The following is a 15535-nucleotide window of genomic DNA, read 5'->3' on the forward strand; positions in this document are numbered from 1 at the left end:
TAATGAAAAAATTAACGACGTTCAATTTTTATATAAAAGTCATTTGCTTTGAAGTCAGTTGTTTGTTATATAAAAGCCATTTACATTACAGTTAGTTGAAATAGTTAAACATAGATAATATAGTCAAGTATAGTAGTATTAAAAAATGTTAACGAAGAATTTATTCTCTATTAAATGATTGGAAAAATTAGATTTCTCCTTCCTGATTAAATAATGTTTATAGTTCCATCCAAAATAATTCTTTTCGTTATTTATAAATGACCTATAAATTTTCCGAAAAAGATTATCCTAAAGTATAATTATTCTTTGCAAAAGATCACTAACGCATAAACATACTAATTTTTATCATTCATTCATATTGACTGAGTTTATAAAAACATCTCTACGTCGTTTTCTATTAAATTTAATAATAAATTTAGTAGAAGAATATTTAACCATATATCTGTTGCAGACTGATATGAATTATTACAAACAAGTTAATTTTACATTTGTAATACTTGATATATACTTCTTGATACATATAATTTCTAACTTAGCATAAATTTGACAACCGCTGCATAAATGAGTTGTTCTGAGTAAACAAAGATCTCTGAGAATTGGGACTGGTATGATGTCACGCGGGACATTATAGTTTCATATTCTACAATTAAGAACTTCTTTACCAATTCATGACAAACGTCTTTCAACAAAGATCTTGACGTCTCAAATATTTTTTAACAGTACTTGACACACTTTTTGCCAAATTCCATATATGCTATATTATTATACTGAGTTTCAATCTTCTTTTATTAGAATTACTCAAAATATGTATCCACGTAGAAGTTGCAAAAAAGAAAATAATTCCGAAAAATTAATGTTCTATTGAGATCGAAAGATGATTATTTCAATTATAATTATAATTAAGTTACTATTAATATCTACAATATTAATAGCAACTATTAATATTTACAATTGTTAATGTGTAGTATATTTAAGCACAAATTAAAAGTTATTTCGATGTTACAAATCGATCAATATACGTTAAGAATAATATCGTACTAATGCGGCTATGAAACTGAACAATTCTCCTGAATTGCAATCTCCCGTAAGTTGTAGCAAGAACAGCAACGACAAACAGATTGCACACACCACAGACCTTCTATTGTAAGATTTATTACATCAATGAATACAAAAACTATTTATGAGAGCAAATTTTAAATTAGCAGGTAAATTCTTCTCGCTGTCGAAATACACAGTTTCACGAAAATTAAAGAATGCGAATTATGAGCATGTAATACTATATAGTTATTTATTTATTTACAATGTTAAATTGCTACGCATTACTGAGATTTCATTCTATCTTGAGCAACTGGCTGTTACAATAGATAAAAATAAATTTTACTGAATCATGTAACGGAACCGTGACTTTATTTGATATTCAATTCGCGTGATTACAAATTTAACATTTGCATAAGTGCGTGTCATTTATAGATATTAATATTCTAGAGCACTTTAATCAGATAATTAATCAAAGATAGATGTAATGTATAATATGGCGTTTCTGGGGTAATCAGAAAATTATTATACAGAAAGAACATGTTTACAATTTGCTATGCTTAATTCGTATCTATTTTTTCTTTTTTTTTTTTCTTTTTTGGAATCATAATTCCTGTTGAAAGAAAATTTGTTTCATTATTAATAATAGAAATACATTTCTTTCGATGCTTCTATAAGGAAGCATCCCTAAGCAATAAAATCTAAGACCAGCTTTGGCAAGATCGTTATCAGATACGTTTATCATTTAGTTAATTACTATATTAACAAAATACAATTGCTTATATTTATATTTACATCTTCATTATTTGAATGCTCTAAACAAGCCATATTTATTAAAACAATTCGAACAGTCCAATAACCCAATAAACCGAAACTCGTTCTAATTGCTTCAAGCGTCAAAGCAAATTGAATTTTATTAAACTGCCCCCATTGTTTCTCTATCGTGCTCAAAGTATCTCGCTCAAGCGATCGTATATCGTTTTATAATAAAAGAAGTACTAGAAATAGCAGATAAACGATATCTTTATTCTATCTGCGGGGTAAGTATCTGGCTACGAAACGAATCACCGGTGAGGCGAGTGAATCAATTTCGTTCTATTATTACGATCGGCTGACGAGATGCAATGGCAAAAGAAGGGAATGAGTCACTTGCCGGCTTGTGACACACATATGCGAATACAGCCGCGTTCCCGTATGCACATGTGGCAATAGCCAGGCGTACGTGTCCGCGAAACTCGTTCGAGTCCTAGCTTTAAGCCATGGATAGCAGAAGAGGATTGTCGTGCTCTACCGCGGCAGTAATCGCTCTATCCCCTTCTTCTTCCGTTACTCATCGTTCTGGCGAATCATGCAAATCACGTTTCGAGTAAACATTCGTACATATACCGTATGCGTACAATGCATTAATACGTCTACAATACCGTTTCTGTTTGCATTTTCGCCCGAATGCTTACGTAACGCGCGTCATAATTATCCTTAATGGGTGGCTGAATGTGTACGATAGTATGAATATTTTCGACTCGTTCCGATATTTTTCTTTCTTCGAAGTAAATGCGTTTTACCGTATACTGTTCAAAAATATCTTTACATATAGTATTACGTACACAGTATGTATCCGATTATCTGTTCATTCTTGACAAGATGTATTTCAACTCAAAAATTACTACGTTTAATAGAGTACAACGATAATACGCTAATACGAAATGATAAAATTGCTACAAGCATCGAACTAGAAGAACTAGTAGAAGAACTAGTTTGTCACTTTTTCTCAAGCTTTTTATCTTTAGATTCTTTAACTTCTAACTGAACGATCAGCATACATAATACATTCTCATGGCCTCACCATTAAGTCACCTTAAGCGATAAGACCTATTCCAGAGAGTCATGAAATATGTAAACAGAAAGATTTCATCGGGATATATCATTTGTTTATTTTAAACATGACCATATGTCTCGTATATCCTTTTCAATGGTACTATCACGTATCACGTGTAGTGGTTCACGAAAATATTTCAACTCATGTATATGTAGAAACTTTTCCTCCATATATTATGTATATTATTATAAAAAAATGTTGTATAATATATCGAGCGTATATATATTAGCACTATATAAAAAGTTGCTGATTCATCAAGATATGAATATTTATCACTATCGCATCAGTATCGTTGTTTTTGTTACTAAATCGAGTCAATTAATAGGCTTTTATTCATTCATGCATAAACGATTTCACATTTAGTTATTAAGGCTTATTTTACTTATGGAACTAATAAGAAAAGATGAACGTCTTTTAACTTTTGTCTTAAAATCTTTGCTACGCTTTCGTTGCATTTTAACAAATTTATGCAATAAATAATTTGGAAACGATTCGAAAGAGTTTTGATTAAATGTGAGTATTCGTTAAAAGCATACGAATTTAAGTGATATAAACGTTATATGTATCATAGATAATTAATATTCAGTGATGTGATTTATTGTCACGAACTATTTTTAGGGAAGTTTGTAAATTAATAATTTCGTTGATTTTTCCTTTAATTACTAATTCTCTATTATATTTGTTACAATGAGGTATCTATTTCTAGCTTTTATGTAAACTTTTCTAAGAATGTTTCACAGCAAATCTCAACACTGAACACACTTTTCTACGTCTGGTCCGATGAAGAATTGGAAGTTTACAATACTATTGCATTTACGTTCTTTACGCACTTCAAAAAGGTAGGCAAACGGTTTCGAAGTTTATTTTACTACTATTCAAGGACGCAAAGAACACGTGAGTCAACTGTGTGCCATTTGGGTATAAGGATGGTTACTTCGTTGTTACAAAGAACAATTGATTTGAAAAGAATACATATATTAAAAACCCCATACGAGTTATTGTATTTACTATCGTTTATGTACTTGTTGCCGTTTATAATAATTATTTCTAATTTTCATTTCTAATTATTACGAATCTTAATGCCTTCTCTTTCTTCATAATATTTCATACATCTTTAATACATAATCAAAAAAATATCAAAGCTTTTACGATTACAAGTATTTCTTTATTTAATCTAATTTAGTTAAATTTCATCCAGTTTATATAGTTACACATAGGCAATATCGTACTCTAATATTTCATTAATTAACTAAAGGATAAATGTATTTGTTTTCAGAAAAACTGATCTTAAATATTAATGTTCAAAAAATCATCCGAGAAATGCGTTTCTATTGTAGATAATTGATAAAGAGTAATTTCTTTCGAAAGCTAAATAAGAATTCGATTCTTAAATGGATTAGCAGATAGTTATAGAAAACAGGTGACATAATAGAAATTAATAGATCTTTTGTTCTTATATCAATGTACATAGATATATATTACTATTATTAGAACAAAAGTGTTTCCTCTTTTTTCATCCACTTCGACTTTCTTTTTGAATCATTTATACCTTTTTTAATAATCTTATCTTCAAACATCTTTTCTAGTGCGTAATCTTACTGAAATGCGTAATTATCCTGATCGAAATACATTAGAAGTAAAGTTGCAATTTGTGCTAAGCTTCGCCAGTATTCAGTTCATCGCTTATTATACTAAAAACTGTTCGCATTAAAGAAATAAGGTGTACGCTTTTACCAACTGGAGTAAGTATTGTAATATATTAAAAAACAAACGATTCTAACGTTGTCATAAATAAATAAATAAATAAATAAATAAATAAATAAAGCAATAATCCCTTAAACACTGTGGTATCCAAATATTATTTAATAAGAATCATTGTATCCTGATGTTTCGTTCAATAAACCGAATGTTTGAAAACCACAATAGATACTATAGTTGTACGTACTGAAAACTAGCCCTACAGCTGCTACTATGGTACATCTGCTATACTTTTTCTCTTTCACACATTCCTTTGCCTTATTCATTGTCATTGATACATGTGCGCCGCGTTTAGCGCTTTTATCTTGCTGTACGGATTAACGTGTATGCATCGTTATGATGAATTGCATGATCCGAGACAAGCAGATTCATAACAGAAATGCGATCGCGGTTTTGCTGTATCAATGACGTCAATTTCCAAGATGCTCTCGATCTTGCTACAATGTAATTAGCAGACTGACGCTATTTTTACATTTATAAGAAATTCGAAGATGTAAAATTGTATAGGCTATATATGATATGCAAAAGATACTTAAAGTGTTCAGAGCAAAGCATGTACTCGTTATATTAGTTAGAAAGTAAAACTTTTTACTGAAATTGTATTTCTTTAATTAGTAATGCAACTAAAATTTAAAAGACGTTTAAGATTCGATAATTTAACATAAATGTAAGATTTAACAAGTTAAAATAGAATGTATATTTCACATAAGATATTTTGTAGCATTGAAAAAGAGAAAAATTATTCTTTAGACACCAACCTTCAGAGGTTTAAAATAAGACATCTATTTTTGATGTTTCGCGCTGTGTGTTGAAATTTTAAATAATAGTCAATACTGATCTAGTGAATACTAATATATCATATTAAAATACTAAAATGATCAATGAATTTCGTTATTTTATTTACAAGTAAATAAATGAAATAATTTGTTATTTTACTTTCTAATTGAATTTTCATAATTTAATGCTTATATAATAAGCGTAGTGCATATATATTACTACCTTTAATTATTTTATTTATGCATATGAGTCTAACTGTCTTTACAGTAAAGATATACGTTACACATTGTTAATGATTAAGAATGAAAAGAGAACATCCATCTAAAACATAAATAAGAGTTTAGCAAGGAATTCTCTCGCCGATGAAATTGTAAAAAATTATTTTAGACGATTAATTCATAATTGCTCATGAAAAGTTATGAATTTTAATATTATTAAAATGCGTTAAAAAAAACTATTTTTATTTTATTTCTTTTATTATTTGATTTATTCTAATAATCAATTTATAACATTATTAATGTTAAAAATCATTATACATTTGTTTGCTTTCTCAAGTATATAGATATTCCTTCCCTGAAATGATATGAAAAAGGCAAAATTCTATTAGAAAGGTGTTGCGATCTTATCTATTATGTTGTGATATTATCTTTAAGCTTGTATATTTGTAAACGTTAAAGTACAGTATTTCTGAAAATGTTTACTAAGAAGTAACATTGTTACATGAAAGTGTTATATAAGAATCAAAGTTCAACTTATATATTGCTAAGTATAAATAAAAATGTAATGGTAATGATTTAACTAACAATAAATTTGCACAATCATCACAGCAAACTAGAAAGGTAGCATTCATTAAATGATTATTTTTATGATATCATATAAAAATTACGAAAATAAGATCAATAGAAGTTTGAACAAATAGTAAAATAGCAGCTATTTAGTGATAATATACAATTTTTATTTATTATTTAAAGTTTTATTAGATGACAAAAAAAATATTATCAACTGGCACTGAGAATGTACTATATATATAGATATCGATATTTCTAGAAATGCTTTTCTTTATCTTTTAATGTATATGTAATATTTTTATGTATGTTTCGTTTTAAATAATTTGTTTTATTATCATATAGACATAGGAATCAAGTTGATAGAAATTGTTAAATAAGATAGAAATTATTCTAGAATGTGCGCAATGTTAATGTTATATAAAGGATATATATATTGAAATTTGAGTGAAAGAAATGATTTGGTATATAAACATTTATAATTATGATGCTATAATCATTTGCGGCTATTGTAAACTTAACATTCTCTGAAGATATCTATATAAAAGTTAATCGACAGGAAATTGCAACCACATTGTATACAAAGAAAACTTGACCTTGAATATTATTGGCCTTTTATCTAAAGCGACTCTAGCAGTTGTTTTCGTATGGTTTCTAAATGTAAGTAACTGATTTTTAGACAGATATTTCCCTTCAACCGACTTAAAAGATTCTACAATAAATAATATACTTTTTATCTTTGCTGTAGTAATAAGTAATACAATTTTGGTACTAGAATATCATCAAGTATGTAAATACTTAACATACATTATAAAATAACTCAGGAAATAAAGAAGTAAATACTACTAAAATACAACTTTGAAATAATTTTATGAAAACCAAAGATGTTTACTGACAACTATAAACAACACCATACAAATATTAAGATCATTTTAGATTTCCAAAATTATTATAAAGTATCGTATCATTTATTTGTACGAAAATTATGTTACCTTTGTTTAAGAAACTGTTTACGTTAAATTTTTCATTCATAAATTATTCTCCTAATATATTTCTAATAAAAATATAACATTTTCAACAAATTATTATTTTAATAATTTATTATTTGTATTTGAAGTGGATATGTGTAAATCTGAGAAAGGTATAGGTTCGTTAATGCCTTACTACGATGTTGAGCAAGTTAAATGCAGTGTGGATAGCGCATGCGCACTGCTTCAAAACTCGATGGTTTATTCCCGAGAATCGGTTTCCTTTAAGTTGGCTGCTCTGTCAGCTCTTTGTTCGTACTGGCAACAGTCGAATACTGTCAGCATTTCTACTCTTACGGTTGGGTGATCTCATTCGTCTTTCGGCAGTTCAGAAGGAAAACGATCTGTTATATTGATCTGTACGACGTACGACTCTCTTAATTGCAAGCTTAATTAAAATTTTCGCTTCTATTCTTCTATCAACAATCAAAACGTAAGTATCGTTAAACTAAATTAGCTTTGTTCATAGTTAATAGTGATCAGCCATGTTTGCCGGTAATCACGTTTTCTTTCACCGATATGCGCGTATCGTATTTACTACGCGCTAGAAAACAAGATATTTAATTAGTATTGATTGTCATTTATATGTGCTTAAATAAAACAGATGAAGTAGAGATGAAGTGAAATAGAGATCAATATTATAATTAGTGTATAATTAATAATTCTACAAATATATGTTTTGCATTTCAACGCATACAAATAAAGCCATAGTACAAAGGGAGATCATTAAGTCAAAGAAAAAAAACGGTCTGTTTTGTTTTCTAACATTTTTTTGGAGTTCTGTGTACATGATTGGTGTAGCTTACGGTTTGTATCGATCTCTATTTTCACGAATTACTAATTTGAACTGATGCCCTCGTAAACCGGCTTTAACAGAAAGTATTTTGAAATGTTTTGGAATAAAAGTAAGTAGTATAATAAATATCAATTGTAATTTTCTAAATATATGTATGTATATGAACTATATTTATTATTTAGAATATTTTTATTAAATTTTGTTTATAAGATTTTCAAAGTATTCTATTTCAAATTGAAATATTATCTTTCAATTATTGTCTTTTAAATTAGATTATTGTTGTTTATTGTGTAGACTTTTTTCTATTCTTATTGTAAAATGAAAATTTTGTTATAGGATACAATGAATTATGAATGGTGTGAAGAACCTCAAACTTCTGTAAGTATTAGAGTTTCAATATTAGAACAGTTTATGATAATAAAAATGATTGTTGTCATTTTTTATATTAGTGTGACAATAGTGGGCGTAGTTATGGTAAAGGACGAGGCTTTATACCGCAGAACAACAATAGTAACAGTATCAACAATAATATGTGGGATTCTAAAGATGTAGAAAATATAAAGAATGAGCAATCTAATGATGGCAAATTTTGGCAATCTGATACTGATGATAATGATTACAAAGTAACCACTAAAGTGGAAAAAGACAAGGAAGGAGGAGGAAAAGGCGGAGAAGGAAGAGGTAGAGGCAGAGGCAGAGGGAAAGGCAGAGGCAAAGGAGAAGGAGGAGGAAAGGGAGGAAGGGTTGGTCGAGGAAGAGGTGGATTTAAAAATAGGGATGGAAATGATAATGATAATAATGATTACAAAAGAAATGATAATTACGAAGATGATGCTAATGCTGGTAATCAGAATGACCAAGATGGTAGATCAAAAAAAACAGTTGTACAAAGCAGTTGTGCAGAAATGCCACAGAAACCTAGAGAACAGTACATTCCACCAGATTTACCCAGTGATGAAAAAACCTTATTCAAAAGTGGTGTTGAAATGGGCATAAATTTTGATAGGTATGACTTTATTGGTGTTAAAGTAACTGGAGAGAATCCACCTCCGCAAATAGAAAGTTTTGAAAATATTGGCCTTAGAACCATTGTTGTACAAAATATAAAAAAATCAGGATACACAAAACCTACTCCAATACAGAAGAATGCCCTTCCAATTATAATGAGTGGTCGAGATTTAATGGCTTGTGCACAAACAGGTTCAGGAAAAACTGCTGCATTTGCAATTCCCATTATACATTTGTTATTACAAAGAAATGCTGATCTAGAGTTATCCTCGGCGTTCTGTGAACCGCAAGCTCTTATCATATCACCTACTCGAGAACTTACTATGCAAATATGGCAGGAGATTGCTAAATTTTCATACAATTCATATCTAAAGACTGCAGTTGCATATGGTGGAACATCTGTTATTCACCAAGGGGGAAAGCTTTCTGCAGGTTGTCATGTACTTGTAGCAACACCTGGAAGATTAATGGATTTCGTAGATAGAGGAAGAATTAAGTTTTCTTCCCTACAGTTTCTTGTATTGGATGAAGCTGATCGTATGTTAGACATGGGATTTTTACCTAATGTTGAAAAGATTGTAGATCATGAGACCATGTCGAATACCAGGCAAACATTAATGTTTTCTGCCACCTTTCCTGACGAAGTACAGCATTTGGCAAAAAGATTTCTAAACAATTATTTGTTCGTCGCAGTTGGTACCATAGGTGGAGCTTGTGTAGATGTGGAACAAAATTTTTACGAAGTTACCAAGGGTAAGAAGAAAGACTTACTTAAAGAAATTTTACAAAGAGAATACGATGCTGGTACTTTACAAGGTACTTTGGTGTTTGTTGAAATGAAGAAGAAGGCAGACTTTATTGCAGTATTCTTGTCCGAAAGTAATTATCCTACTACCAGTATTCATGGCGACAGATTACAGAGACAAAGAGAAGAAGCGTTGGCTGATTTTAAAAGTGGGAAGATGTCTGTTTTGGTAGCTACGGCTGTTGCCGCTAGAGGTTTAGATATAAAGAATGTAGCACATGTTATAAACTATGATTTACCAAAGGGAATCGACGAATATGTTCATCGAATTGGAAGAACCGGTCGTGTAGGAAACCGAGGAAGAGCGACTTCCTTCTTTGAACCTGAAGATGATGCACCACTACGTGAAGATCTTATTAAAATATTGAAACAAGCAGAACAGCCTGTTCCAGATTGTTTGACAGATGCAAACACAAACAAACAGTATGTGCCAAGAAGAAGCAACAGATACGGAAGTGCAGACATTAGAGAGGTGTGTAACTTTTAATTATGTCTCCATTATCATACTATAATTGTATATGTAATTTATATTTTATATGATAAATATGCAGCAGTAGTATTTAAAAAATGAATAATAATGTATATTTCTTTTTGTACAGTATATAGGCGGATATGAAAGAACGTATTATTATTCACCTACAGCACTGAAGCCAGAAATGACAGTCGAGCCAGAAGAAGCATGGTAGAAAAGTTTGTTTTTTTTTTTGTTTACATACTTTTTGGTATTATTGTTAGGAACAAGGTAGTATACTTTGTTTCTTTATTCCATAAGTCAGAGGTACAAAGAATTTTCTATTCATTAAAGTTTAACATGTTTAATATTATTCGTTAAAGAAGATTAACAAGTAATAGTAAGTTTGTCTTTTATCTAACCAAATCGTGACTGATGTTTAACTGAAACGAACCAGACTGGATTACGTACCTCTTTAGAATTATAAGTTACATATAAGATCATACAATTCTACTTTTCGTTGATGTAATATGATTTGCGAGAAGATGTATATTCCTAGATACAGTTTAATACACTGTATTGATCGTACAAATATTAGTTTTTAAGAACAAATAATAACTTCATGATAACCACTTAGAAACAATAGTTTATTTTTATGAAATGTTACTCTCAAAATATTATATCAAGTGTTTTGTACGTTTCTTTTTATAATAAAGTGCAATGACCAAATGCCTTATTTTGAATATCTTTTTAGTCGTTTTTACCAAAAATATATCTACTACATAAATTTCGATTTCAAATTAACATGTATTTTTACGATATATGTATATGGAATCTTAACTTATATACAGAAAACAAATTAGAAATTATTATTATTACTATTATTGGAAAGAAACTTTCATATTAGGTCGCGTAAATACATATGTAACATATAAATGTATACGTCTATATAAAAAGAGATATTTTTTCGACATATTAAAAGAGATTTTTTTATAAAAATTATTTTATTTACATTTTATGAAATTTTATAAATTAAAAAAATATTTTATACATATATTAGGTTTTAGAAATAATTAAACTTTTATATTAGCTTATAGCATTATAGGGGATGAAAATTTAATCAGTAGTGAATGAGTTAAGGAATCGATATAAATGATTACGTACGTATATAATTCATAAGTAATTTAAAAAATAAATTTTGTACATACCATCATTCATCGCCATATCCATCAGATGTAAATCCTCGTCATTAAGGAGAGATGAAAGAAAACCATCGGTGGTTTGATTGATCGAATCGGAAGTTGGTGTATGATAGTACATCATATCCGCCGGCTCGGATTTATAAGCTGCTCCACTTTCTGCGCCCATCGGTTCGCTACTGTTTGTTAAATTCATTGACGTTGCTACGGCCGAACCCAGATTTGATGACCCACCTGTGGCAATTAGTATTTTAGTTCCAAAAGATTAAGTACTTATTAACATTTGTTTTTCTATCCTGCCCTTTTTATTATATTGATAGTATTAACAATATAATAATACTATTAGTTAATTCTAACACTTGTACTACATATGAGAATATCATTTTAGACATTTTCTAAAAACTTGAATACTTCTAATAATATACTATAACATTTAGGAAAACGTCCAGCATCATTTAGATAGCGTCTGTTTAAAATTATATGTAAAGATTGATCAAATAAAAATGTGAGAATTAGGTCTTTTATAAAAATGATGCATTTTATCTTACAATATTTCAGGAAATCTACCAATGAATCATTTTTAATACAAATGTTTCCATTTATATCGATTTGGCTCCCTTTAACTGAAAAATAAGATTTTGTAAAAGACGAAATATTATCTCATTTCTTCAAGATCAACAAATTATCGTATAGAAAAATGTAATACAAGTGGTTACTTCCTAATAAGTTGACGTATGACCATAATTTGTCGTATTTATTTCGTTTGATAACTATAGATTTGTAAATACTTTTGCATGTATTTTAAAATACGACATTTATTTAATTTTTCTTATTATATAAATATATACACACATTGTATATGTACATCTTATAGAGAAGAGACACGAGGAACTTGATTTAATTTATATAAGTATAAATCTTTGTGTAATGAAAGTAAAATGTTTGATGTAGATCACTCACCCACATTGTGATACGGGCTCGTCGCATTAAGATCACCCACCGGTGGGGCCAAAGTAGCATTGTGAAGCAATACATTACGTTGTGCTTCATAATGGCTGTGGCTTATACCGTGCCCTGGGTATCCAGGATGTGCCGGATGTGCAAAGTGATCTGGTGCACCAGGTAGCGATAAAAGAGATGCTAGATCTTGCCACCGTTGTTCCATACTCATTGCACGCATGAATGGCATGCGACCCTGAAGCATACAAATTACAAATTAGCACATTTTCCACCTTCATATATTCTAACAAGCATTAATAATTGTATCAAATGTTAAAAATACTATATATATATATACGTTTTATTTTTCTATTCGGAAGGAATTTACTATTCTTCAAAAAATTGTACACGCTAAAAAGAAAAACAGATACAATTTTCGAAAAGGATTTTCTATTTTCAAACAATGCAACGCGAACCACCCATGTTTACTGCAATAATAGAAAGAATAGATGGAGTATAAACCAGATGCGCTACTCGAAAATAATACCAAAAATACAGATCTTGAAATGTTTGACCTCCGAAGATTCCTAGGCATTGAGATATCACGACTGATTTATGTCTTCAGGGTGTTCCCACCTCGTTGAAATTGCGAATGTCTGGACTTGATTGAAGCATGTGAGACTGGATGGGAAATGACCTGAAGAAGTTACATTGACCATCTTGAGGACGGGGGTTGGAAATACGGTTTTAAAAGGACATCAAATTTTACTTTTTCTCCAAATATCTTACATGTTTCGAATATTTCCTTCGTTATTTCAGGATTTAAATTTTCCAGTAAAATATAGCTCCTCAGAAACCAATTGCTATATTTAAGTCTTTATTACGATATAAAAGCAATCAAAGATGTTGAAAACAATTGTTGTAATAACAATTTTATTTCAATAATTACATTTACATCAAATAAAATCTATATATCGTAAGAATTACGCTCTCTTTATATCGTATTGTCATTGATTCATGTATCAATCCACTGTCACGTCTACAAAATTCCGCGGCTATCGAACCTGTCAAATCTCAAATCGCTGGATGTTCGGATTCTAGCAAGATAGAAACCCTGCTGATCGCGTAGGTGTTGGCCACACGTAAGGTCGGGCAAGATATTAATGACTTTGGTATACCACGTGTCAAATGTATCTTTCCGGCTGCGTAAGAACGCACACCGATCATGATCAAATGTCAAACCATGCGTCAAGTATGGAAATTACGAGCAAGAAAAATTTTTATTCAAAGAATGATATTTCGATACGATCAGGAGAACAATTTCCTAGTCCATACGATCATAATTCAATAAATGAATTGCCCGTGTAATGAACGAATTATACAATGAAATATCTTCAAATTTCATAATCTTCATATCTCTTTAAAGAAATGCTCAGATATTTGAGTACAAACTTTAAAGTAAGCGACCTTACATTTGTATACTATGTGTATAATATACAAGAATATTATACACTGTATGAAGAATTCAAATTTTTTGTTTTTTCAATGAACATTATAACACAAGAGATAAAAAGACATATGTAAGCTGGTTGCTTACAAAACGACCTAGTCTCTACTGAACGAGAATTAATTTATCTCTCTTATCCAATCTGATACCATCGAGCGCATGTAGAAACACGATATTTCTCGTATCAAAAATATATTCAATGAACACGTTAATACGTTTCCTCTCTTACGTTTCGTCGAAAGAATCTATGAGTTATTAACACCGCTATCTTCCCCCTAACAACACACGTAATATTAATACAAGACTTGCTCTTGGCTCCATAAATCTCAAGTAACACAGCGAGTGTTAAAATGGTACAGGAACGTGTAGTAAAACGTCGGCGAGAAGTTCGCCAGGGCAACGGAACGACATGGCAGGAACAGCAGGAAAGAGCTTGGCGCGGCGAGTTGCGCGTAAGTACAGTAGTGGCCAGTGGCGCTTAATGCACGTTGGTATTGTCGCTAATGCATCGGGCCGCAAGAAGAAGATGAATAGGGAAGCTGGCGTAGCGCGGATCCGGCGCGATTGTTGTTCGGCCGCATCAATCAGTCGCCGGTGCAATCTGTCGAGCGCGACGCCTTTAAGGTGATTCTCGCTTGTCAGCGCATCTGTCGGCTGTAGGCCGCGAAATGTAGGACGAGACGTTTGTTCCGCGACGATTTGTCCTGTACGGAGGCGCGCGGGTTTTCTAATGGCCGCAGCTTTACGCTCGTTCTGTTTCGATGCAACGCTCATGATTGAGCCGCTACGGGGAGAGAGAATGAAGAAAAAAAAAAAAAAAAAATGAAAAAAGAGAACCTTCTACACGCGTTTATACCGTTTCCAAGAACGCCGCTGAGAATTTGACACGCGCACACCAGTGGCCAGTTCACCGTGCTTAAACAATTTCTCATGGTCTTTCTGGCACTCGGTTTTCGGAGATCGGTGCTATTTCTATCGCCGCGCGGTTGTTGCACCTTCAGGAAATCATTTTATCATCTATTTCATGCGTTTACCGTAACGTTCGGTTACGGTTCTGATTTTTGGATCACCGCTCTTCCGTTGCAACAGAAATAAAAATTTGCCCGTTCTTCGGTTACTGTTTCGGGCATTTATGTTAGGGGGGAAATGAGAATGTGTTCGCTGAGCTGTGAGAATATCGACTATCGGCAATCTTTTTGTAACATTTCCCTGCGGATATTTAAATGTTTTTATTCGTTTCAAATATCCTATTACTAATATCGTACTTCTTCGCACTTTACTGGAAATATCAAAATATCTAAGATTTTCGTGTCCTTTCCTCCTTTTAATGTATATGGAATATACAATACGCAAAAGTTGAACCCAAACGTTACTTCTTTGCACTCTAGTTCAGAGAATAAATTACCCAGACTATAAATGAAGACATTAGAATTTCCAAACACTATTGTTACTTAAATGTAATTTTCGAACTGTGGATCTTTGAATGTTTCAAAAATTTCACGACATCGAGCTAAATTTTTGAATGTATATATGCGAATGCCAAATATGATCTTCGAATATTGTATGCGTTT

At 31.0% G+C, this 15535-nt stretch overlaps 2 protein-coding genes across 8 annotated transcripts in view; one reads left to right on the forward strand and one right to left on the reverse strand.

The window, feature by feature from the left end:
- Positions 1-15535, reverse strand: part of LOC122568212 (segmentation protein cap'n'collar) — a 111266-nt gene that overhangs the window by 13708 nt on the left and 82023 nt on the right. For 6 of the 7 annotated variants that reach the window (XM_043727701.1, XM_043727683.1, XM_043727711.1 and 3 more), the window contains exons 6-7: positions 12479-12713; positions 11528-11752 (exon numbers count right to left, since the gene is read on the reverse strand). In XM_043727701.1, coding sequence (XP_043583636.1) covers positions 11528-11752; positions 12479-12713 — 460 coding nt within the window. The remainder of the gene's footprint in view (positions 1-11527; positions 11753-12478; positions 12714-15535) is intronic. The other variant, XM_043727692.1, reaches the window with a different exon arrangement.
- On the forward strand, positions 7234-10959 carry LOC122568239 (ATP-dependent RNA helicase vasa). Its single transcript, XM_043727765.1, has 4 exons — positions 7234-7692; positions 8392-8433; positions 8505-10340; positions 10468-10959. Exons 2-4 carry the CDS (start codon positions 8398-8400, stop codon positions 10552-10554), a joined length of 1959 nt encoding a protein of 652 aa, XP_043583700.1. The 5' UTR covers positions 7234-7692; positions 8392-8397; the 3' UTR covers positions 10555-10959.

The sequence above is a fragment of the Bombus pyrosoma genome, linkage group LG1, assembly GCF_014825855.1.
Source record: "Bombus pyrosoma isolate SC7728 linkage group LG1, ASM1482585v1, whole genome shotgun sequence".
Taxonomy (NCBI): Eukaryota; Metazoa; Arthropoda; class Insecta; order Hymenoptera; family Apidae; genus Bombus; species Bombus pyrosoma.